The sequence below is a fragment of the Lepus europaeus genome, chromosome 10 (genome assembly GCF_033115175.1).
Source record: "Lepus europaeus isolate LE1 chromosome 10, mLepTim1.pri, whole genome shotgun sequence".
NCBI classification, from domain to species: Eukaryota; Metazoa; Chordata; class Mammalia; order Lagomorpha; family Leporidae; genus Lepus; species Lepus europaeus.
The window spans coordinates 58,304,227-58,328,302 of NC_084836.1; the positions used below are offsets into that span (position 1 = coordinate 58,304,227).

At 44.4% G+C, this 24,076-nt stretch overlaps 1 protein-coding gene across 1 annotated transcript in view; it reads left to right on the forward strand.

Annotated features, from left to right (window-relative positions):
* Window positions 1–587: 587 nt before the first annotated feature.
* The window catches only part of PPM1H (protein phosphatase, Mg2+/Mn2+ dependent 1H), a 296,864-nt gene continuing 273,375 nt past the window's right edge, over window positions 588–24,076 (forward strand). The window contains exon 1 of the mRNA XM_062203311.1: window positions 588–844. Coding sequence (XP_062059295.1) covers window positions 588–844 — 257 coding nt within the window. The remainder of the gene's footprint in view (window positions 845–24,076) is intronic.

A 24,076-nucleotide genomic window follows, 5' to 3' on the forward strand; every position in this document is an offset into this window, starting at 1 on the left:
ACAGCCCCTAACACCTGCACCGCCGCCAGCTCACAGCGCCCTCATCCCCTCTGCCAGGGACCGACCCTGCCGGGCACCCCCACCCCTGGGAGGTCACGGTCCGGATGCTAGGGGAGGAGCCGCGGCCGCCGCAGCAGCCCGAACCCTCGCCGCCCGATCATCACATGACTCGACGGCGGCGGTAGCCGTGGCAGCAGCCGCGGCGGCTCCACGGGCTCGCCGTGTAGGCTCAGCCCGGCACACGCAGGAGCGGAGCGCAGGGGGCGGGGAAGGGACCTGCTGCAGCTGCGGCTCCCCGGGCGCTGCCGGAGCGCGCCGTGTCTTCCCCGGCCCTGCCGGCGCGCTCCATGCCGCTCGGTTGCGGAAGTGTACCCGGGGGAGGCGGCGGCGGCGGCGGCAGCGCGGCGCAGGGGAGGCCGGCCCTCGGCCCCCTGCCGCAGCACTAAGCTCCGGGAGCCGCGCGCCCCAGCGCCCCAGCGGCCCGAGCGCCCGGCGCCCACCGCAGCCTGCATGCCCCGCGCTGCGCCTCGCCCGGCCGCCGCCGCCGCCCCCTGCTTGCACTGCTGCTGCCGGGGCGCCGGAGTAATATGCTCACTCGAGTGAAATCTGCCGTGGCCAATTTCATGGGCGGCATCATGGCTGGCAGCTCCGGCTCCGAGCACGGCGGCGGCGGCGGCGGCGGCGGCGGCGGAGGCTCGGACCTGCCCCTGCGCTTCCCCTACGGGCGGCCGGAGTTCCTGGGGCTGTCTCAGGACGAGGTGGAGTGCAGCGCCGACCACATCGCCCGCCCCATCCTCATCCTCAAGGAGACCCGGCGGCTGCCCTGGGCCACCGGCTACGCAGAGTGAGTGAGGCGACTTCGGCGGGCGCCCTGCGCTCTGCTCTCCGCGGCCCTTCCCTGCCTGCCGTCCCCGGGGCACCCCGCCGGCCAGGCCTCGGCGGACACCTCTCCACCCGCTCCGGCCATTTCCCCTTTCTCCCTGCTCCCCCTTCCCCCAGCCCCAAGGACGCGGCGCCTGGAGCCACGGTGGGGCGGGAGCGGCCAGGGCGGCGCTGACCGACCGTGGGAAAGCCGGGGCGGGACGGTTCTGTGCACCTGGGGGCAAAGTGGGTGCAGCGGCTCTGCTTAAGTTTCAAACAGTAGAGGAACCTCGAATCTGCGCTCGCACCCTCTGGCAAACCCTGCGCGCCCCGCGTGGGGACTTGGTGGGGCAGAGGCTCAGGGGAGCCGCGGCCGCCCCGGGGACGGTGTCAGGTCCCCGGACGAGGGCGACCGCGCGCCGCCGTGCGTTTCCCGAGCTGTCGGGGTCTCTGCCCGTAGCCGGTCGGTCGCTGTGCCTCTCCGCCAGTGCGAAGGAAAGCGGTGCGCGTCCCGTAGACGCCCACACCGTGTCCCTGCCTGGTCCCCGGGGAGGGGGAAACTTACTTCAAGTGTCTAATAGAGCATTTCGGTAATCGGCTTGGGCGGTTAAGTGAGCGTCTGGGTGCTCTGCTATGTCAGAAGCGGCTGAGTTGGGCTGACGGGGATAGGCGAGAGGGAGGCTCCTGTTGCCCTTCCCCCACGCACGGCGCCTTCTCCATTGACTGCTAATGACCCTCTTATGAATGGTAGGATAAGTAACGTCCCCTCCCTCTGGTCTCCTAGGTCAGCTTTGTGAAGCGGGAACACCACGACGGGGGAGTTTAGGCCTGGATTCCGAGGCTAGTGATGACCCCGTGGGTGCCAGAGTGCGCGCACAGCCCCGGCACCCGGCGCACCTGCCCGTGTTCCTTTAACCCGGTCGCCTGGATAATCTTGGCCCTCCCCTCCCCGTGCATGGCGTCGCTCGCTGATTGGCTCATCAGGGAACCAATCCGCTCTCCCGACGCCCGGGCGCCTCGATGCTGACCCGGTTCTGGTGGCCCGGATACCCCGGGGCAAGGCCTGGCTCCTCACGCTCCGGGTTCCGGTGCGAGAGGTGGGAGTCGTGTGTAGAAATAAAAAAAGTGCATAACGAAGGTAGAGGACTGGCGGGTGGCCGGTGGTGAGGAGACAGGGGGACGCGCGGTGGGAGCCAAGACAGGGAACATGAACGCGTAATAAAAGACAGGTGTGGAAGGTGCAAGCTAACACTGTGACTCTCGGGAGAAAGCCAACGCCAAAACAAACGCACCTGGAAGGAAGGACTAAAGGAGGAGGGGGAAAAATGCCTGCCCGAACACACCAAGCGCCGAAGTAACAATACTGTTTAAAAATCCATCTGGACGCTTCGCAAGACAGCAGAGCAACTTGGAGAGGCCTACTTTATCGCGTAGCTGTGCAGGGAGTGGCCTTGTGCCTGCTAAGCACCTGCGTGCTAGGGGCCTACTGTCACCCACGCAGTGGGTTTCTCAGGGCAAGAGCCAGAGACACGGGCAGGCAGCTGGCGATGTTAGAACACGGGGGATGGAAGCGACGTGGACACAGTGCAGAAGAAAGCCTGGGGTGGACATGGAGGGAGAGAGGGACGGCCAGGCCGATGGCAGAGTGGGTGCCTTGGGCGGGCGCGGGCTGTGTGCACGCACCGTGAAGAACGTGAGGGAATCTGAAATGACGCGTGGAGGACAGAGGGCGCTGGCTGGGCCCCCTCTCCTGCTCTCCAGGCCTGCGATTCCTCGTCTTTTCCTAGACTGAGAACACGAAGCATGTTCATTTTGAAGGATAGAGAGGCCACTGTCAAGTCGAAATGTTTAAATGCTAACAGCATGTGTGTGAATTCAAGCAAGAGCTGCATAAAAATGCCAGTTTTCAGCCTATGGTGTCTCACTCCCTGGGAGTAGTGACAGGTCGCTGGGTGGCAAGTGCTTTTCCACGCTTCTTTGGATGTACCTGCAGATACACATCATGTATCTTTTTTCTTCCTCCATGGAGACATACTAAGCATATTATTCTATAGCGTTTCTGCAAAAACACATCACAGACATTAGTCCAGTGCATGCATTAGAGTGACCTCATTCTTTTTAAATATGTGTGTAATATTAATAGCTGCCAACAGTGCTTACTTTTTGTTTCCAAGTTGATGTTGTATCATGTGAGTCTCCAAGAGGTCGGTGCTGTCATTTCTACTTGATCCTTGAGCTATTACCTAGTGAGTAGTTAAGCGCCTTGCTCAGCGTCAGACAGCCTTCGTGGAGCTTTTGAGCCCAAGCAGGCTGACTCCAGGACCCCCAACACTGGACTTCCTCTCTGTAGCATATTAAAGTGCAGTGCATCCATCTGTTCGCAATGTTAGCCACTAAGCTTGTCTTGCCACTTTGCCACACTCCTGTTCCTCTCCGGTGTTGTACTGCATCTCTTCCTCAAACCTTGAACAGTAGTTTATCTTCCTGCAAAAATGTCCTGAGTGATCAAAATGGCCAAAATAGGAAAGGGACAAGAGAGACAAGTAGGAGCTGTGGCTATGATCAGCAGGTGCCTTTCTTATGGGGTCTGCTGGGTGGAGAAAACTGTTGTCTTGTTGCAGAGGGTACCTGAGAGGAGTAGAACAGGGAGGACAATTGCTCACACAGTAGAGATAAGAAGGGGTCCAGGGAGTGAAGGCCTGGATCAGAAATGGTTTACTTCTCTAGAAAGTGGGTACCATCCCAAGCCTTTTGTGGGAGGAAGAAATGGAACCACTTGGTCATTGATGGAGAGAGCAGAGTTGATCTTTAGGGTTGATGACACTCTTGGGTGGCAGAAAAATGGAGGGGAAGAGCCCTAACTTTTTGCAAACATTGGTAACTCTCTTTAAGAGGAGGTACTCTGTAGATTACATAACTAGAGAATTAGCTGTATTCGACCCCTATAAGATTTGGAGATGTGGAAGTTGAAAGACCTTCGTTCCTTATTTCATTATTTTTTGGCATTGTGCTGGTAGACGTCCTGGCATCTCACATCTATTTTGGTAGAGAAATTTAGGCACTTGACTGAGAAGTGTTTACAAAGTTGTGCCTCTCTGTAAAATATTGCAGCCACAGAGGATGTTATCCACTGAACTAAAATCTTTCCAGAAACATGCATTAGCAAGTTATGGTTTAAGTTTGGTCTTGAAGTTATAGACAGCCTGTGAGATCTGCTCTGAGCGCCCATGGGAAACAACAGTCTGACCCAGAAAGCCTGAGGATGGCTACTTCCTTCTGTTTCCTCAAGTGTGAGCGGATACCTGGAGGTCAGTGCATTTTTTAATGACCTAGGAACCTATTTTGACATTTATTTCTCTACCTGACCTACTTGCCCTATTTTTCTCCCATTCATAAGTGAGCAGTTGAACTTAGAGATGCGAGAGAATGTGGAATTTGAGCCTCCAACTACAGCAATAAAGATTAAAGAATGCTAGTTTTTTTAAGCAACACTATTCTGTATGTTAATCCATCATATTCAAGTTTGTCAGAGATACATTTCTTGTAGAGAAAAAATAATTGTATGATAATTTGACTTCAGTTACAGCCATCACTGTAAAATTATTTTTTTATTACCTTTCTCATAAAATACCCCTGGATGGGGGTTAAAGAGAAAAACAGAGTTTCTGTTAAATTTACACAGTAAATAAGTTCTTTGTGTCTCACAGAGTGAAATTGTGAAATTTTTCATGAAATAACTATTTAAATTTAGCAAATGTAAACAGCCTACAAGTATTTGGATTTGTTTTGGAGTCTGTAGGCCGTTCTGTCTCCCTAGCCATTGGCACTGAATACCAACTGCCAATACATGGCGTTGGGTGACTGTGCAGTGATGTTGACAGAGAAAGTGCTGTTTCTTTCCTGCCCAAAAGTGCAGAAGTCCCCTGAGGCTTCTTTTTCCCTTCTGACCTCCGCTGGCACGCCCACCCCTCTGACAGACCCCTCTTTGCAAAGCACCTACTTGGGTGCTTGCTGTTTGATTTTCTGCAGTGAAGAACTTTAAGATTCTCTGCTAGAAAGAAACAGATTGGGGAGGGGTTGTCTCATTTAACAGAGCTCTTTATAATACTTGAGTGCAGAGGAGATCAAGTCTTCAGTAGCCTGAGCTATTTCACCTACCCTTCTGGAAACTTGCACAAGATACTAATTTCCTGTTTTAAAGCAGGCAACGAAGAGCTTTCCCCCACTTTTTTCAAATGTCCCATTTTAATGAGGCTGTCTCCACTGAAAAGGAGTTCCCAGTGGGCCCCCCTTCTCAGGAAAATACATGAGCTTCCTTCAAAGACTAGCAGTGCTTCAGGAATGGCCTTACGCGTTCTGAGGCTGTTCTCGCTGTGCTGGAGCCCCAGGTTGCGTAGACAACCTTATCTCTGATGCTACCTCTCCACCCAGTGCTTTTGAATCATAGGTGCAGAAATACCGATTCATAGCTTAAAACTGCATTCTGGAATCGTTTTCTAAAAATATGCTATTGTTCAAGCAAGGTTATTTTTAATTCTTAATTTTTGGGAGAAATAACAAATCAGCTGCATTCAAAGTTTTCTCTGATTTGCCTAATTAGAGGATTATTTTTTCTCTTGAATATATACCACCGTCTTTCAGGAACTAAACATCATTCATCTGCTTCCGTTTTTCTCTCATTCATATGCTGAAATTATTGCAGTCCTACTATGTGTCAGGCCCGGATGGGTCCATGGTACAACAAGAGATGGTCATCGCCCTCATGAAAACTTGATGGCATGATCTTCACTCTTTTGCCCTTATCTTTGAAGTTAAAGTGGAACGATGAGAAAGATTCAAAGAGATGAGCACTAGGGCTTTGTTTTGGTTGTAATGTCTCAATGTTTCCGGGCAGTTTTGAATGTCAGTATTTGGAGCCTTTAAGTCACACTAGTGAGTGAAGCAGACTTTTTTTTTTTTTTTTTTTTTTCCTAGCCAGCATTGTGGTTAGCTCTGTACCTGAAGGTTCTGAGACTTTCATACGTAACCCCTGCTAAAGAAAAAAAAAATCATTCTGACACTTGTTATCACCAGAGGGAAATTTTTATTCGAGACCAAAGTTTTGTGAGAATAGTCGAGCTCAGCTCTGATTACAGCAAAGGCAGCTGGGGATTTGTAGCCAAAGAGCAGAGTTGGGGTGTAAGGAGTTGGGGGAGCTGGTGGTTTGAATGAATGGAAAGTTACTAAGAGGACACCAAACTAAACTGACCTAGCAGGATTCTTGTTGAAAGCAGGCCAAGGACTTGTACCTCAAAGGTACACAGGGGATGAGGAACTGGATCAGATATCAAGTTTGGGGGTTCTTGCTCAACTGACCTAGCAGGATTCTTGCTAAGAGAACAGGATGGGGACAAAGGACACTGTGGGGTGGAGAACAGGGCTCAGAGGACCCAGGCTGAGGTTTACTCAAGGACAACAGACTTTGTCACTCCTGGAGATGGGGGGAAGGGGAAAAGAGTGGGCTGGACTGCAGTTATATTATCAGGCTTTTTAATCCTGATTTATTTTTATATTCCCTACCTGTGTGACTGTCCATACTTGTGTTCCATATTGACCATGCAGGGAGAGCACGTGTCCTTAGGTAATGGTGCAAAAAACAGGTTAGAACCTAGTTATATGATATAAAGGCAAAGGATTTCCCATGTTGATTTTCCAGATAACTGGTTTTTAGTAGCTTTCCAATTGGTACCACAGTCAATACTTTGAAATTAATTAACCTACACATAGGACAGCATTTGATTTGTTTGGCCCATTTTCCATATACCAAATCTCATTTATACTTTATAGATGCATTAAAATTGCTAACGCAGGTTATTTCTTGAGACATTCCTCTGTGCAAGTTTTACACTAAGTTCTTTACATGTCAGGATTTAATGAGATGCATGTAACACAGGTAAGTCGCTTGTGCAGAGTTACCCTGCTCATTGACAGGTCTGAGATTCATGGAAGTTCTGACTCCTACCTCTGATGGTTCTGAACTGTCTTGTGAGTGTTGCTTATCTCTCTATTTGAGGTTTTAGAATGTTTATGAAGAATTTTAAGTTTTAATGATAAATATCCATTGTAGACAGCAAAGGAGCAAAAACTATAAAGGACAGGGTGAAAATTGTTTGTAAATCCATTGACAATTTTAGACTAGGTATTATCAGACATTTTATATATATATTTTTTTAAAAAATGAAAGTTGATTGTATGTTTACTTGTTTTCTAATATGTCTTCTTCACTTAAGAATATTATGTTGGGCTCCTCTTCAGTCAAGGAGTAGAGTGATTGCCTAATGACTCGGTTGAAGGGCTTCTCGTTAGTGACTCCTTCCTGTATACTTAGATTTGCTCTCAGGCTTTTGGTGAGCTTCCTAATATGTTGTATTCAGCTCATCCAGTTATTTCCTTAGGCTTAACTTCTAGACAAGGAAAGCTTGGTTAGAAGCTATTCACGTTCACATTTGGTTATGTGTTCACACTTTCCGGTTATGTCATAGATATTAAACACTTTATTGTAATTTGTGATTGAAGAGGTTTAATATAGAGGAACTTCTGTAATATATCATAAATTGAACAGCTATTTTCATCTTTTATGATTTTCCTCTTTATAGTTTCCCAATGGGATAATCTTTTATTTTTATTTATTTTTTTGACAGCCGTTGGTTCACCCTCCAATGGCCGCGCGGCTGGTGCGCTGCGGCAGGCGCGTGGCGCTGATCCCAAGGCAGGAGCCAGGTGCTTCTGGTCTCCCATGCGGGTGCAGGGCCGAAGCACTTGGGCCATCCTCCACTGCACTCCCAGGCCACAGCAGAGAGCTGGCCTGGAAGAGGGGCAAATGGGACAGAATCCGGTGCCCAACTGGGACTAGAACCCAGTGTGCCGGTGCTACAAGGCGGAGGATTAGCCTGTTGAGCCGTGGCACTGGCCGGGATAATCTTTATTATTTATAACAACTGTGTTTATGTTGTATTAAAACTATCAACTCTGGCTACTGTGGTTTTTTTATTTTCATTGTTTTCACTTCATCTTTTTTTCTTTTGCAATGCAGCAAATACTGGGTGATCATATATAATCTTCCTGGCTTCTCTTCAATGTTAGGCTGTGAACATTTGAAGGACTTTAATAACCATCCTCATCACTTTAGCTACTTAGTGTTCCTGGTTGCAGGTGAAGAAAGTATCAAGAGCTAGCTGGGGACAATGCGGGCGTTACAGAGAGGATCACACCTGTCTCGTGGGCTCCGAGCTCAGTACTGCAGTTGAACTTCACAAGGGACTGGGACTTTGCCTCGGAAAACCACCCAGGAACAAAGGGGCCATTCTTTCAGACTTCGACTAGGGCCTCATATGTCTGCCTCGCCCTGTCACCAGCAAGTCCATGCCAAATCTGGCCTCTGCTCCAACTTTGAGTTTTTGGAGAAGGTCTGATGATCCTCCCTTGGCATAAGTACTTGGGGCTAGGGGGCCAGGATCAGACATGAGAGGTCTTTGGATTGTTCATACATATGAATATTACAAAATAACCGTGGGTTTCCAAAATTGTTGCACCCAAATTAACTTATCTTTTATTTCCATTTTCTATGAAGTTTTAAAAGTGCTCTCTTGTACATGTGGCTGCCAGAGCCCTGTGGTGGTAGTTTGTGTTGAGCAGTTAGTTCATAAGATTCTAGTATATAACTAGATAACTCATTTTGTCAACAAATGCTTGAGTACCTAATTTATTTCAGGCAAGTGTTAGGAAACAGAAAGATGAAATGACCTTATTTTTATAGCATTGTTAAGTATATTATCACTAAACAGCCCTAGGAAGAAAAAATATTGTTGGTTTTTTTTCTACAAAATTTCAAATATCTTTTAGGTTTATTTTTGTTATTTGAAAGACACAAACAGACAGAGACACCCAGAAATCTTCGATCTGCTGGTTCATTCCTGAAATGCCAACAACAGCCAAGGTGGGGTTGGGCCAAAGCCAAGAGGTAGGAGCTCAAGACAAGTCTTTCATGTGTGTGGCAGGGACCCAAGCACTTTAGGTACCACCTGCTGTCTCCCAGGGTGCACATTACCAGGAGCTGGGACTTGAACCCAGGGACTCCAGCGTGGGGTGCGGGCGTCCCAAGTGGCATTTTAACCTGTGCATCAAACTCCTGCTCTACTGATTGTTATTCAGTCTTTTATGCAGTCACAGGTAGTATCAGCTTATATCTGAATATGCCTGCTACCCTGCCTTGCAACCCTTGAAAAGCCATCTATGTTACTAATTCAGATCAGCCCTTATATAAGCCTCAGACTCTTGAGTTAAATTTAGCATTCCTCTCTACCATAAGGATGTCCCAGAAGCAATGAAGGACTCCGGCCAGCTTTGAAACTGAATGAGGTTTGAAAGTTTTTCCTCAATGAATTTAGAATACACACTGATAAGGGATATTGTAGCTCTGTAGCCTTGAATATAAACTTGGTAGGAGAGCTCTGCTCACCATCATTTTATTTTCCTAATCTCACTTGTCTAGATGGCTCTAGGGTAATGAGAGATAAATAGGATAAATGAGTGACTTATCTGCTATATGAAACACAAGTTCAACTTGTATCTCTTTCTGCAACTCAAATACTTACCATTTTTCACTTCATGAATGTGGTTCCCGTTTGATACTCATCTATCTGTATTATATTTGTGGTTTGTTTGCAGACTTTCTCAATATATGTTTTTTAAATGTTTAATTTCATCTATGTGTAAGGCAGAGTGACAGAGTTATTTTCCACCTGCTGGTTTACTCCCCAGATGTCCACAACAGCCAAGGCTGGACCAGGCTGAAACCAGGAGCCTGGAATTCCATCCAGGTTACCCATGTGGGGGCAGGGACCCAAGCATTTGAGCCATCATCTGCTGCTTCCCAAGTGTATTAGCAGGAAGCTGGATCTGAAGCAGAGTGGTCGGGACTCAAACCGGCACTTCCATATGGGATGCGGATGTCCCATGTCCCAAGAGGCAGCTTAACTCACAGCACCAGAACGTGAGCCCTTCAGTATATTTTTGCACCAGTGGAAGCCTAAATTATTTTAGTTGCTTCTTGTATTATTCTCAAATGACATCTTGGATCACCCTCAATATTAGAAGCCTACGAAGAACACATGTTCTGTTTGTTTCAGAATATTCTGCATACAATTCTGTGCTGATCATTTGGCTATCAAAAAAGTTTAAAGAAAGACCAGTAGATGACAATCTTGAAGGTGGTAAATTTGCTTCTCCCTATGTTCTTGTGTTCTATTACTTAAAAAAATAGAAAAGGTAGCATTATGCAGAGGGAGGGAGGGAGAGAGTTTGGGAGATCGATCTTATCCACTGGGTCACTTCCCAAATGGCTGCAACAGCTGAGAGCCCAGAATGCCATCTGGATCTCCCACATAGGTGCCAGTGCCCAAGCACCTGGACCATTTTCTGGTGCTTTTCCGAGATCATTACTAGGGAAATGTATGGGAAGTGGAGCAGCCAGGACTCCAGCCACTGTTCATATGGGATGCTGGCATTGCAGGCAGTGGCTTAACCTGCTGCACCACAATGTTGGCCCTGTGATAGCACCCTTAAGCTGTATTTGTGGAAGCATGATTGAAAGACTAATGTCAAAATTAAAAGCTTAGTTCTATAAGAAATTCACCTAAATGCGGAGTAGGAGAGAGATTATGTACAGAAGATCAATGGTAGCACTTACAAGTCAACCTCCTGCGTGTCTCTTACCTAGATGTGTAACCTGGGATTTGTTCCTTCGTGGCCATCCTGCCTGCAATAAGGGGAGTAGCCTTTTTGACTCCCTGAGTTAGTAAACTTCCCAGGGTTGTACGTAGCTAGGTTATGCCTCAGGTAAACATACTTTGGACCTGTTTCTTTAAAAATGGGGGACGGGTTAGATTGGATTGGTGGTTCTCAAAATGTTTATTTCATAACCTGATATCGTTTCAAAAATTGAGAAGACTGACTTAGGCTTAACATTCTGTTTTGCTAAGTGAGGACATGATCGGCTCTATTATCTGCCATTACCAGCATTTCATATAATAAAGGATATTTGATAATCAGAAGCATAGCAAAAAGAATAGTTCTTGAAACAAATATTTCTAGCTTGCTATGATATTGCTCTTTTTTAAAAATTTTCATGGACCCATGAAACCATGTATTTTTCTGTTCTAGAGGATTGCCAAGGCCCTTCCCAGTCATAAACTCTGAATTCTTGGGTTTAGGCTAAGAACCAATCGTCTTGCCTTCCAGACTCTGATATTTCCCAGAGGACCCTGCTGCCATCTTTATTGTGTTTATGATTCTGAATTATTTTCCCCTAGCATTTGATATGAAGAATATCAAACATACAGAAAAGCTGAAACCATTGTACAGACTCATACTTAGCACCCATATGCCTACCACCTAGAGTCTGTAATTCATGTTTTGCTGTATTTGCCTTGTTTACCTGCCCAAAAGTTCTCTTCCATTTAAAAATTAGGTTTGAGTAGTTCCTAAATTCTCTGTTGAGAAACTCGCCAACACTTGGATCCTCAGGGGATCCACAGTTACATGTTCACTTACACGTTAGCCCCTTGCAAATGCTTACTCAGTCCCTGGGCTCTGCGTATCTCAGCATGTACATGATAGAGAGCCTTGCACGTTGGGATCCCATTGGAAACTGACTCCTGGCTCTGATGCTTTTAGGTTAAGTCAGCAGGACATTGGTTTAAACCTTGAGCCATTGTTCTTTTCATCTGGGGGCCGGTCAGGTGAATGCTTTCTGAGGGGTACTGCATGAACAAAAACTTGAGCAGGTGCTGCCCAAGTATTGCTCGTGCTGAGTGCAGACATCAGCACCCGCGTTTCCCTCACTCTGAGGTGGAGATCGTCCACTAGGACATTGAGGGACATCAAGTGCCTGCTCAGTTGTCCTTTTCCCAGTGTGCTCAGATCAGCTGAGTCTTTGGGAATATGCATTCGTAGTGCTTTCTTTATGATACTATCACTGACAGTTTTCTTTAACTGGCTGTAAAATTGAAATGCTTAGCTGTATCTCCTGTGTGGACTTTAAGTGCCCTTATTTATGAGAAATAATAAAGATAGGACTAACTTATGTCTGTATGGCCCTGGCTGAGTACTCTGACCCTGCCGTGCACACGGAAGTGTAAGCATCGACTATCCATGTTTAATAAAAGAGGAAAATTAAAACTAGATCTCTTGCTGTCCCAGGATCCTGGTGACCACCCCTGAAGCATTGAACCTGACCGTCCATTGTATGAAGTTATTCATGAATGAAAACACATCCTATTCCTGTCAACACAGTGCCAGTTAAGAGTTTGTTGTTTTTTATTTTTATTTTTTAAAAGATTTATTTGTTTATTTGAAAGTCAGAGTTACACAGAAGAGAGGCAGAGAGAGAGAGAGATCTTTCATCCGATAGTTCACTCCCCAGATGGCCGCAACGGCCGGAGCTGCGCCGATCCGGAGCCAAGAGCCAGGAGCCTCTTCCAGGTCTCCTACGTGGGTGCAGGGGCCCAAGGACTTGGGCCTTCCGGTTCTGCTTTCCCAGGCCATAGCAGAGGAGCAGCCGGGACTCGAACCGGCGCCCATATGGGATGCTGGCGTTTCGGGCCAGGGCGTTAACCTGCTGTGCCACAGCACTGGCCCCAGTTTATTGTGTTTTATTACTTAAAGGAAAGTCATAAGGCCCAATCTTGAGATCTTTAAATTTGATGAGTGCATATTGACCCATCAAGTTTTGAATACAAGGATGTTTTTCAGAGTGCTTTGGAGTGTAGTAATGTTGTGAAATTATATTGGACATTCTTTTTTTTGACAGGCAGAGTAGACAGAAAGGTCTTCTTTTTTCCGTTGGTTCACCCCCCAATGGCCGCTGCAGCCAGCGCACCACGCTGATTCAAAGCCAGGAACTAGGTGCTTCTCCTGGTCTCCCATGCAGGTGCAGGGCCCAAGCAGTTGAGCCATCCTCCACTGCACTCCCGGGCCACAACAGAGAGCTGGGCTGGAAGAGGAGCGACTGGGACTAGAACCCGCGGTGCCAGCACCACAGGTAGAGGATTAGCCTATTGAGCTGCAGCGCCGGCCAGACATTCTTAGTATATAGGTATTCCTAAGTAACAGTCAAGGCCTTATCAAAATTACTATGTTTTCTTAACTATTTTTAAATGTATTTTTAATGTTTTTGGAAATCCAGTTAGTCTCAAAACTAATCTGTACATTTGATACAAATTTTATTATTTTTCTGAAGTGAATAAATAGATCTTGTGTTTGACCATCAGTGGCTACTTAAAAGTGAGGGAATCTACTTAAAAGTTCTGTTCAGTGGTACTGAAATCTTAAGTCAGGTTTTATGAAAATTTGCCTTGAGAGATCTGTTACCCAAGTTCTTAAGCAGAGTCAAGTTCTAGAGGGAATTTTTCAAGTTAGTGACTCACGCGGCTGGCAGCATTGGGTAGAGATTCCTTTTGCTGGTCCTTGACCACGTGGGGCTGTCGCAATGATCATCTCAGAGTGTGTGCATCTGCACTGATGACTTGCACAAGCCGGACCTAATGGAGCTGGGTTGGATGGATGATGTAATTAATCATCACTGTGCTGTGGGCGGACAGAGAGCAACTTCTTGCCAAGATGAGAGGGCCAGGGTGGCTTGTGCATTCTGTGCTTTCAGGGGATTGACGAACAGATGTTTAAGCTTAAAAAATGATGCCTCTTTACTATGTGACCTTTATCATGTAAGTATAGGAAGGAAGAAAAAAAATCTCAGGAGATAAATTGATTTTTTTAAAAACTAAAAGTGCTGTAGATTATTGAATTGCTATATCTAAGTGGTCTGCTATAATGTACTAGGAGTCATTCTATACCCTTTTGAAAAGGGAATGTTGACAAGTTATATTTAGAATGCGCATCTGGCAAAAATAAAAGATGGAGTGTAAATATCAGTAGGAAACAAAAAAAGGTACAGTGAAAGTGAATAGCCCATAAGAGGCTGTCAGGAGAAGACGTGGGAAATCAAACTGGTATCAAGGAAGAAAAGATTTTTTAAAAATATAAAAGAGGAAACAATCACAATATTTTGTTGCAAATAAATACCTTGTGAGGATGAACTCTGAAATACATGTTCGAGGGAAACAGCAGTTTTCTCAGCCTTTCAGGACAGTGTTTCCCCTTAAGGTAGGGTTTGCAGGAGAACCCAAGCATCTGATCAGCTGTCCAGTCCTCTGGGCACCTCTCCCCGAGATGATGAATAAGGGCAGAGTCCCCTGGGGCGATGCCACGAGGGCCAGGAGTCTAGAGCTGGGCTGGTGATTCAGTGCAGCAGCAAAGGGGAAGAGAACTGGCAACTTGGACTACAGCAGTTGGTGTTTATTTAAAAAAAGAAAAAAGTTTGATCAGATGGGGATCGCAGAGTCCTATATTGAAAGCCCTGGCTCCCCTTCTCTCCCCATGCTTCAGGTCATCAGGTTAGTGCTGACAGAGGTCCCCTGCCATGCCAACCCTTAGGAGCCCTGCATACCACCTGCATCCTTGCAGCCTGCTGTACCAGCCCTAGAAGTACCCTGCGGTATGATTTGTCTCCAGTTATTGTAGATGACTCAACTCCTGGTTCCCAGCCTTCTCACTGTTGCAGACTACTTATTTCTTTGGTTGAATGGACTCCTTATGAAAGATTTTGTCCCACAAGCCATATTAGATAAGTATTAAGTATCCTCTATTTTAAAAAAGAAAAAAAATTAGCCAGGCACATCAAGTGTTCTGGTCAGCGGGAAGGGCACAGTGACAAATCAAATTGAGCTGATAACATTGCAGCCCAGAGCAAAGGATTAACTTGTGTTTTGGTTAACCCTGAGTTCTTATTGTGCACAATCTGTTTCTCACTAGTTTCCACTCTACTCACCCTCCCCCCAATATTTACAATACAAGGTCTCATTGCCAACTTCCAGTTTCTTAAGTAGCCTGACCCCCAGGTTGAGAAGACCTGCCAGCAGGTTCGGCGTTGGCACCGTCCCTGAATTTTCAGATTGGTGTCAATCAACATCATCTTGCTTGGGATTCAGAGGGGCAGCACCTCCCTCAAGCGCCTGACTTCAAAGTCCCCAAAGGATGTCCTCTGTTGAAAAACTGTGTTGTGATAGTTTTAATTTCTTGCTTTCCAAAGTGTTGCAGGTTGCCTGGGAGGCCTGATGCTTGTCAGCTACAAGTTTAATTAAACTCGTGCTGAGAATATCATTTTTCTAGGAGAGTTTGACCCTTGGGCAGAAATTTCTCTTGTAAAAATTTCTATCATCCACTGACTGGATAAGAACTTAAAAACATTTTTGGACGTCTGTCTACTAACCTGCCGACGAGGAGAAAGGCTTTGATTAGTCAGGAATGTACAGTTGATTTTTTTAAATGATATGCTCTCCCCCATTATAGAGGTGATATTCATTGTAGATATTGTCAAGTTCCCCTAAGAACAATGAAGAATGTAAAAATTATCAGTAAATTCTAAATTGATAACTTATGTGTAGCTACCAGTACTATGCACCATTTATTTACAACATTTATGTACTTATGAGCAGTTTGTTTTCACTTCAAATGGAGTGAATATTTTTTTTTGGAGTGAATATCTTTCCATGGAAATACATTTTGCCTATTATTTTTAACAGCTATATTGTCTCCTAGTAATGGTTATAGCAGATTTTTTTTCCTTGATGGTGGCCCCTTTTTTAAAATTATTATAGAAACAGTCTTGGGATGGGAACTCTTGTAGATAAATTTTTGTTAAGCCATAATTTGAAAATTGACGTTTTTCTGGGGAAAGAATTGCAATAGGGCTTTCCCACTGTTTCTTGTACCAAAATTTAGTAGTTGGAAAAGATCAATGTTAGATTGATAAATTTAAGACTTTTGTCTGAAGGACTTCCCAATGCTTCTGTCTTCAGAGCTAAAGCCACTTGTTGGCTGTCATGCATCTGAGAGTAATTGGTTATATCTCTAGTTTTTACTTTAGTTTTAAAACTTTAAAAAATATTTGTTTGAAATTCAGAGAGACAGATTTTTCCATACACTGGCTTATTCCCCTAATGCCCACAATAGCTGAGGCTGGGCCAGGCTGTCAGGAGCCTGGAACTCAATCTCAGTCTCCCATGTGGATGGCAGGACCTAACTACTTGGATCATCACCTACTGCTTCCTGCAGGAGACTGGAATCAGAAATGGAACCAAGACTTGAGCCTAGACTCTCTGGCATGGGATGCAGATATCGCAAATGGCATCTTAACCACTGAGGCAGACACCTGCCGCAACAATTGTCTTAGTTTTTATGCATAATCTGAAGTATATATAATATATATATAAGTATATATATGTATATAATCATAATAATATGTGAGGGAAACAGGTGCTGTGGCACAGCAGGTAAAACTGTCGCCTGCAGTGCTGGCATCCCATATGGGCACTGGTTTGAGACCTGGCTGCTTCACTTCCTATCTAGCTCTCTGCTATGACCTGGGAAAGCAGTAGAAGATGGCCTAAGTCCTTGGGCCCCTGCACCTGCATGGGAGACATGGAAGAAGCTCCTGGCTTTGGATCAGTGCAGCTCTGGCTGTTGCAGCCATCTGGGGGGAGTGAACCAGCGGATGGAAGTCTCTCATTCTCTCTCTCTCTCTCTCTCTCTCTCCCTCTCCCTCTCCCTCTCTCTCTCCTCTCTCTCTCTGTCTCAGCCTCTCTCTAACTCTGCCTTTCAAATAAAAATGAATTTTAAAAAATGTGGCGGAGCTTAAAAATATTTATGGAAAAATGGAATTAGAGATTTTGCATATTTCCACAAACATTCCAAAGCTCCTCACAAATTTCGATTCTGCCTGTACAAACAGAGCAATGTGCACTAATGTTCAAATATATATGGATATATAGTCCTGAAATGTGGAGACATAATATGAATATAGTTCTTTTAATTTCAAATGTGGGAAAGATCACCTTTGTTCTTTAGTCTGTTTGTTCAGCTCCTGGGAATGCAATGGTTATCACAGTACTCAGAAATTTCAGACATGCATCTGTTTGATAGCTGTTTGTTGAAGGCATTGCATGGTATGGACAACCTTGTGGGGAGAGGAGGGAAAATACATGCAGTCTTCCAACTTGGTCGCTGTAGGGAAGCAGGTGAGAATGTATCTTGCTGGAAAAAGTAGATTTCTTGGTGTGTATGGATAAAGTGCTGTGAATGGGAAGTGTGTCTGTGAAACATACTGAATTGATGTTTCTCTTCCTTTTAAAATTTTCATTTATTTGTTTTGATCATATTTGAAAGGCAGAGACAGAGATTATCCATCCACTGGCACTCTCCAAATGCCTTCAGACAGCCAGGGATGGGCCAGACTGAATCTCTGAGCCTAGAAATTGATCCAGGTCTCCTATGAGGGTGGCAGCAACACAAACACTTGAGCCATCCATCACCTGCTGCCTCCCAGGGTGGACATCGCAGGGAACTGGAACTGGAAGCAAAGCCAGGATTTGAACCCCGCACGCTCAGATATAGGATACATGTGTCCCAAGCAGCTGCTTAACAGCTGTACCAAACCCACCTGTGTTGGTGTTTCTAAGTGTCATCAGCCTTTTCTTTACCTACTCATGTATTCATTTTTTTTTCACTGCCTCATCCTTTCCCTTGTATTTTTTTTTTAATTGGTGGTGGTGGGGTATATTCATAAATAGCCTATTCACCTTTTTTTTAAGACAAGCTAAACCATTATTGAATCATCTATGGATTTGATTATTGCTAAAGTTTGAAATTTCCTTTTGATACAAAAGTCCACCCCAGGGGCTGGTGCTGGGGTGCAGTCGGTTAAAGCCCTTGCCTGTAGTGCCAGCAACCCATATGGGCACAGGTTTGAGTCGCGGCTGCTCCACTTACAATCCATTGGTTGCTGCTAATGTGGCTGGGAAAGCAGCACAGGGCCTAAGTCCTTGGACCTCTGCACCCACATGGGAGACCCAGAAGAAACTCCTGCCTTCAAATTGAACCAGTGGATAGAAGATCTTTTCCTCTAACCCTTTCTTTCAAATAAAATCTAAAAAAAAAAAAAAAAAAAAAAAAAAACCCACCTGAGGCCCATTTCCCTCTCTGTCCAGCTCTAGTCAATATCTTATTTAAAATCATGCACATATAGATATGTACTGGTTAGAAGAAATTCTAGATTAAAATTTAAATTATTAATATATACTCCTATACTGGTATTGATTCTCAAGCTGACCCTGAGACCTTTGTTTTTGTCAGCTGTTAGCTAATGCTATTTACCATGTCAGAAATGAAAACTCAGAAAATTTGAAAATATTTATGAATTAACTTAAATATGCAAACACATTTTTAGTGAAAGAAAATCATGTTTCACAAAAGAAAAACCAACGTAGCAAGAAAAATGTCTAATTTGTCAATCTCTTTAAGGTCTAGCTTCATTAGCTGACAGCTGGATTCATAACTGCTTTTTCATTCAGTTCTATTGAAGTCACAAATGAACCGCACTTTTGAAAGAATGAGACTGAAAAAGAATACCCATGGCTCCCTTCAAAGACTCCTGGAGACCCTGTATTCTTAGAGACCCAGTAAGAGTACAGTTTTTTTTTTTTTTGTTGTTGTTGTTGTTTTTAAGCTTTGTTACACAGGTAGAAAAACTTAGACCTCCCAGAATAAGTTACAGTGGAATGTATTTCTTCCACTTCTGACATGATCCAGGAGCACACGTGTCCTCACTCCCCGTGGTCGGTCTGCCAGGTTTATTGAGTGCTTTGTTATTCCTGGAGAACTTGTATGTCACATGTGTTTGATTTGTTTAAGGCTACTAGACATTTGAGGGAGTCCATATAATCCATATTTAACAAATAGGGATAAAAACAATAGGTGCCAGAATTTGCTGGATTTGGGACTAAAGTACACATCTCTGAGCACTTGAGGTTTATGAGGATTCTGGGATTATGTAGTAGTGATACTGTACTGGTTTTTGTTACATTATCATGCATTGCTGTCTACTTCACATGTGAAAAGCGGGAAAAGATAGAGCTTTTTGAAGTTTTATTTATTTATATTTGTTGAAAAGTAGAGTAATGAGAGAGAGGAGATGGAGCTTCCATCCACTGGTTCACTCCCCAGATGCCCACAACAGCCAAGGCTGGGCTATCCATTAAGGGTCTCACACATGGGTAGAAGGAATCCAAATGCTTGACTGATCATCTGCTGCTTCACTGGATTGGAAGCAGAGGTGGGACTTGAACCCAGGCACTCTGCTATGGAATGTGGGTGTCCAAAGTGGTGGCCTGACTACTATACCTTGATACCCACCTGCATTTTAAAACTTTAGGAGGTTGTTACTCCCATTGGGAAGATAAGTGCATGAAAAGCTGAAAACCTATGCACTGTGTGACAGGGGCATCATGGTGCTGGGGAGGTGCTGCGATCGGTAAGCTGGAGAGGCAGCTGGAGGTCGTGTTGGTTGTTTCCCTAGCCAGCCTGTGGTATCAGCTTGTGGTTCACTTTGTCAATGCTCACTTATTTATAAAGTTAGATGATTAAACCAGTTCTTGTTCGCTGTACAGGGTCATGGGAGTAAGTGTAACAAGAAGTTGTATACTGATTAGTTGGTGTCTACTTAATTCTGAAGTAGCATACTTGTATTATCACACAAAAATTAGTGCCTTTTCTTCCTTACTTGCTCTGTTGGCTTAATATGCATTTTAACCAAATGTAGAGAAGTAAGTTGAAAATCTCGTTACATTTGGTTTAGGGTTAGGCATTTTTAATCTAACAGCATGGAAATCCAAGCATGTGTTGTCATACCCCGTCCTCTTGCCTTGTGGATAGCCTGCTGTCTCCTACACGTACAGCACTGAGGGAATGAACGTCAAGCACAGATCACAACATTGTGGGTTTTTACAATGACCTGATCGGCTCTTGTCCTGACTGTTGATGTACAGTGTAATACTTTATCCTTTTTAGTATTTTTTGTTGTTGTTGTTCTAGTACTAGTGGTTGAACTCTGTAATTAACACACAATTATTCTTAGGTGTTTAAATTTTAACTGAAAAGTGATCCCTGTTAAATATAAGAGTGGGAAAAAGAGAGGGAGGAGATGTACAATTTGGGACATGCTCAATTGGACTTGCCCCAGATGGTGGAGTTAGAAACGTGCCAGGGGATTCCAGTACAATCCCATCAAGGTGGCATGTACCAATGCCATCTCTCTAGTCCAAGTGATCAATTTCAGTTCACAATTGATGACTCTGATAGGTCTAAGAGTCAAAGGGATCACACAAACAAGACTAATGTCTGCTAATACTAACTGATAGAATCAAAAAGGGAGAGAACGATCCAACATGGGAAGTGGGAGACACTGAAGACTCATAGAATGGCAGATGTCCTAAACAACACTCTGGCCTCAGAATCAGCCCTTAAGGCATTCTGATCTGGCTGAAGAGCCCATGAGAGTATTGTAGGCATGGAAAGCCAAGACACCCTGGAAAAAAAAAAAAAGAAGAAGAAGACCTAAATGAAAGATCTCTGTGAGTGAGATCCCAGTGGAAAGAACGGGGCCATCAAAGAAGGAGGTACCTTTCTCTGAAGGGAGGAGAGAACTTCCACTTTGACTATGACCCTATCGGAATAAGATCAAAGTCAGTGAACCCTAAAGGCTTCCATAGCCCTGGCAACTCATGACTAGAGCCTAGGGAGATTACTGACGCCATAAACAAGAGTGTCAAATTGTTAAGTCAACAACAAGAGTCACTGTGTACTTACGTCTCATGTGGGATCTGTCCTTAATGTGTTGTCTAATGTGAAGTGATGCTATAACTAGTACTGAAACAGTATTTTACACTTTGTGTTTCTGTGTGGGTGCAAACTGATGAAATCTTTTCTTAGTATATACAGAATCGATCTTCTGTATATAAAGATAATTGAAAAAAAAAAAAACCTGGTGTTAAATTGGAAATTTGCGTAGAAAATTAATTAATTTTTTAAAAATATCATGTAAGATCTCTGTCTTTAATGTGCTGTACACTGTTATTTAGTGCTATAACTAGTACTCCAACAGTATTTTTTGACTTTGTGTTGCTATGTGGGGGCAAACTGTTGAAATCTTTACTTAATATATACTAAACTGATCTTCTGTATATAAAGAAGAAAATGAATCTTGATGTGAATGGAAGGGGAGAGGGAGCGGGAAAGGGGAGGGTTGCGGGTGGGAGGGAAGTTATGGGGGGGGGGAAGCCATTGTAATCCATAAGCTGTACTTTGGAAATTTATATTCATTAAATAAAAGTTTAAAAAATAAAAATAAAAAATAATTATTTACTTATTTGAAAGGCAGAGTTAGAGATGATGGGGGTGGGGGGAGAGAAAGAGAGAGAGATCTTCCATCTGCTAGGAGTCTGGAACTCCTTCAGAGTCTCCCATGTGGGTGGCAGGGGCCCAAGCACTTGGACCATCCTCCACGGCTTTCCCAGGTGCATTGGCAGGGAGCTGGATCAGAAGTGGTGCAGCTGGAATTTGAACTGGCACTCAAACAGGATGCTAGCATTGCAAGTAGCAGCTAAACCTGCTGTGCCACAGTGCTGGCTCCTATAACATTGTTTTTAGAAAACACAAAGTAAAAGCAGATCTGTAAATACCCATCCAGGGTTAAAAGGGACTAAAATTTTAGGCTTTTCCCTTAATTATTTTAGCATGATCGTATCATTACTATATTGTCCAGAAAAGTTATAATTTGAAGTCTTTATCTAGAAAAGGATATGCTTCAAATTTTATCAGTGAAACAGAAAAAATTATGGTGGTGATGACAGCTGTGGGTACTACTCTGGGATGTCCTTTTTTGAGACATGCTTCAGTGTAGCCAAATTATAATTTGGAAAGTATGTAGATGTCTAAATAGGACCTACCAAACCTTGGAAAAGCATGTAACATTGGTTTGAAAGCTCTTCCTGATCCTTCCAGGAAAAGAAGGAATGAAGATCGCAATTGTTTTTTTAATCCAGTGTCTCTTGCTAGCCCTAGGTTGTCCATAGCTGAGTGACCTGAGGACATCTCTGGAGTGTTCAGAATTGAGCTGTCACTTGGCACACAGCTGGTGTCCTCCCACTTTGGCAGTTGAGTTGCTGTGGACAGCAGCTGTACTTGATGTAATTTTAATCAATACCTTGTACTTCCATGCGGCCCCACAGCCACTGTGTCGCTGTACAGCCGTCAGCATCTCTGACCTGAGAGTGAAGGGCACAATCTCATGCTTGAGATTAGGGCTGGAAAATTCACGTGCATCAAATTGTATTTTTAAAGCACCAGGAAGCTTGCTGCTTAACATATGTCACTGTCGAACAGATTTTCTCAGTGTACAGAATAGCTCTGTTAGTATTGGTTCTTCGTGAGTTGAGCTTTCATAAACTATGTTTTTCTCAAGTGAAGGGTGATTGGGGATCTGTGTGTTTCACGTGTTAACTGATGAGCAGCTGGCATCCATTGCTCCTTGAAGCCCATTAAATGTAAGTGGTTAAGGGTGAGTGGTCCGGACTCCTCCTACATCAGTTTCCTCCCTGATGTGCTTTTTGATACCTTTGTGGGATTGTTGGATTTTATTTTTCAAAAGCTTTTTACACAAGAGCTGCTTCAGCATGCAATTCTTTAGCCAGGTAATTCTGATTTGCATAGCGTCTCTGTAAACCAGTGGGTTTCACTATTTTTTTTTTTTTCAAAAAATGCATATTCCCGGTGTTTGAAGTTGAGTGTATATCTTTTCCTAAAACATGTTCATTTTAGTCATATCTCAAAGTAGCAACCAACCTCAGCTGTAAAGGTAACTTTGCAGCTCTGTTAGGAAACTAAGTAATCTACTTAGTAAAGAGAATCAGGTAGATGAGCCATATCTACTTTATTCCTTATGACATTCAAGCTTTAGGAACCATATTATTACACAGACATCCAAATCCAACAGAGAATGCTTGGATTGTGGTTATAATAGCAAAAAGTTTGATAAAATAGTTTCTTAAAGAAAATGAATGATTAACAATGCCAATTTTCAGTAATTGCTGCCAGGCACAAGTACAGCATAAGACTGTTTCAGTGAAGTTAGTAGAAAACATTAATTTGGTTTTAGTTTTAGCTGATATTTTTAAACTCCCAGAATAAGGCTGTAAAGCTTTTAAAAATGCATTCTCTATCCTCAAGAGGTTCACAGGGTGGTAGAGGAAATATTGTGGGCATAACTATTTAAGTGAGTTACTAGGATGGAAAATTTGATCAGATGCAATGAGAATCCATCAAATGGGCTATGAAAGGGACTTAATTCTGCTGAGTTTGGGGAAAATAGGAAAGGAGTGTGCAAAACTGACCTTGACCTAACACCAGAGGGACAGGTATAGGGTGAGGAGGCACATGAGAGAGACCACAGCATGAATAAAAGCAAGGTGCTGGAAAGTGCTTATTTCCGGGAAGTAAGAGAATCTTTGGTGACTCTGTGTAGGTATACATTTGTAGGGGATCCTCAGAGAAGACCGCTGTGTGGAGTCAACCACACAGCACTGGAAATGCAGTGCTTCTCCCTTCTTACAGAAATAGCGCTGGTGCCGTTAGCTGCTTAGGTCTGCCAAGTCTGTGCCTGATTGTGCTGCCCTTCCTGTGCTCAAAGGACTCGCACCAGAGTGATGCCTCTGCATTCAGAAATCTGCTGGGCTGCCCTTAGGACTGGGCGTTATGCATGGAGGAGTGAAGGAACCATCAGAGGGCAGGAGACTTGGATTCTCTGATGAAAGCTGCTGGGATTTGTCTTGGATGGAGGTTTAAGATCAATTCACCATGGACAATAATTTTTGCTCTACAGAGGTAATAATGAGGAGGCACCTGTTCCTTCATTTGCTAGTAGGACCATCTTGATACTTCCTGCAAAATCTCTGCCCATCTGATGGTGCTTTCCTGAATCACCAAGGGAGCAATGCCAGGTGTGGAGGGAGGGACAGTAGAATCTTGGGGCATAGCACTGCCAACATGGCTGATACTGCCCAGACTTGCTAAGAAAGACCCACTGAAGCCCCGCAAAAGCCAAGTTTGCTTTTGTCCTGAAATTTTCTGACTCATAACAGTTAAAAACCATCAAAGTAAGGCCTAGTCCAAAAGTATCTTTTGAAAAAACAAGTGCACAGAGGCCAGGGACAGAGCTGGCAAGGCTGGG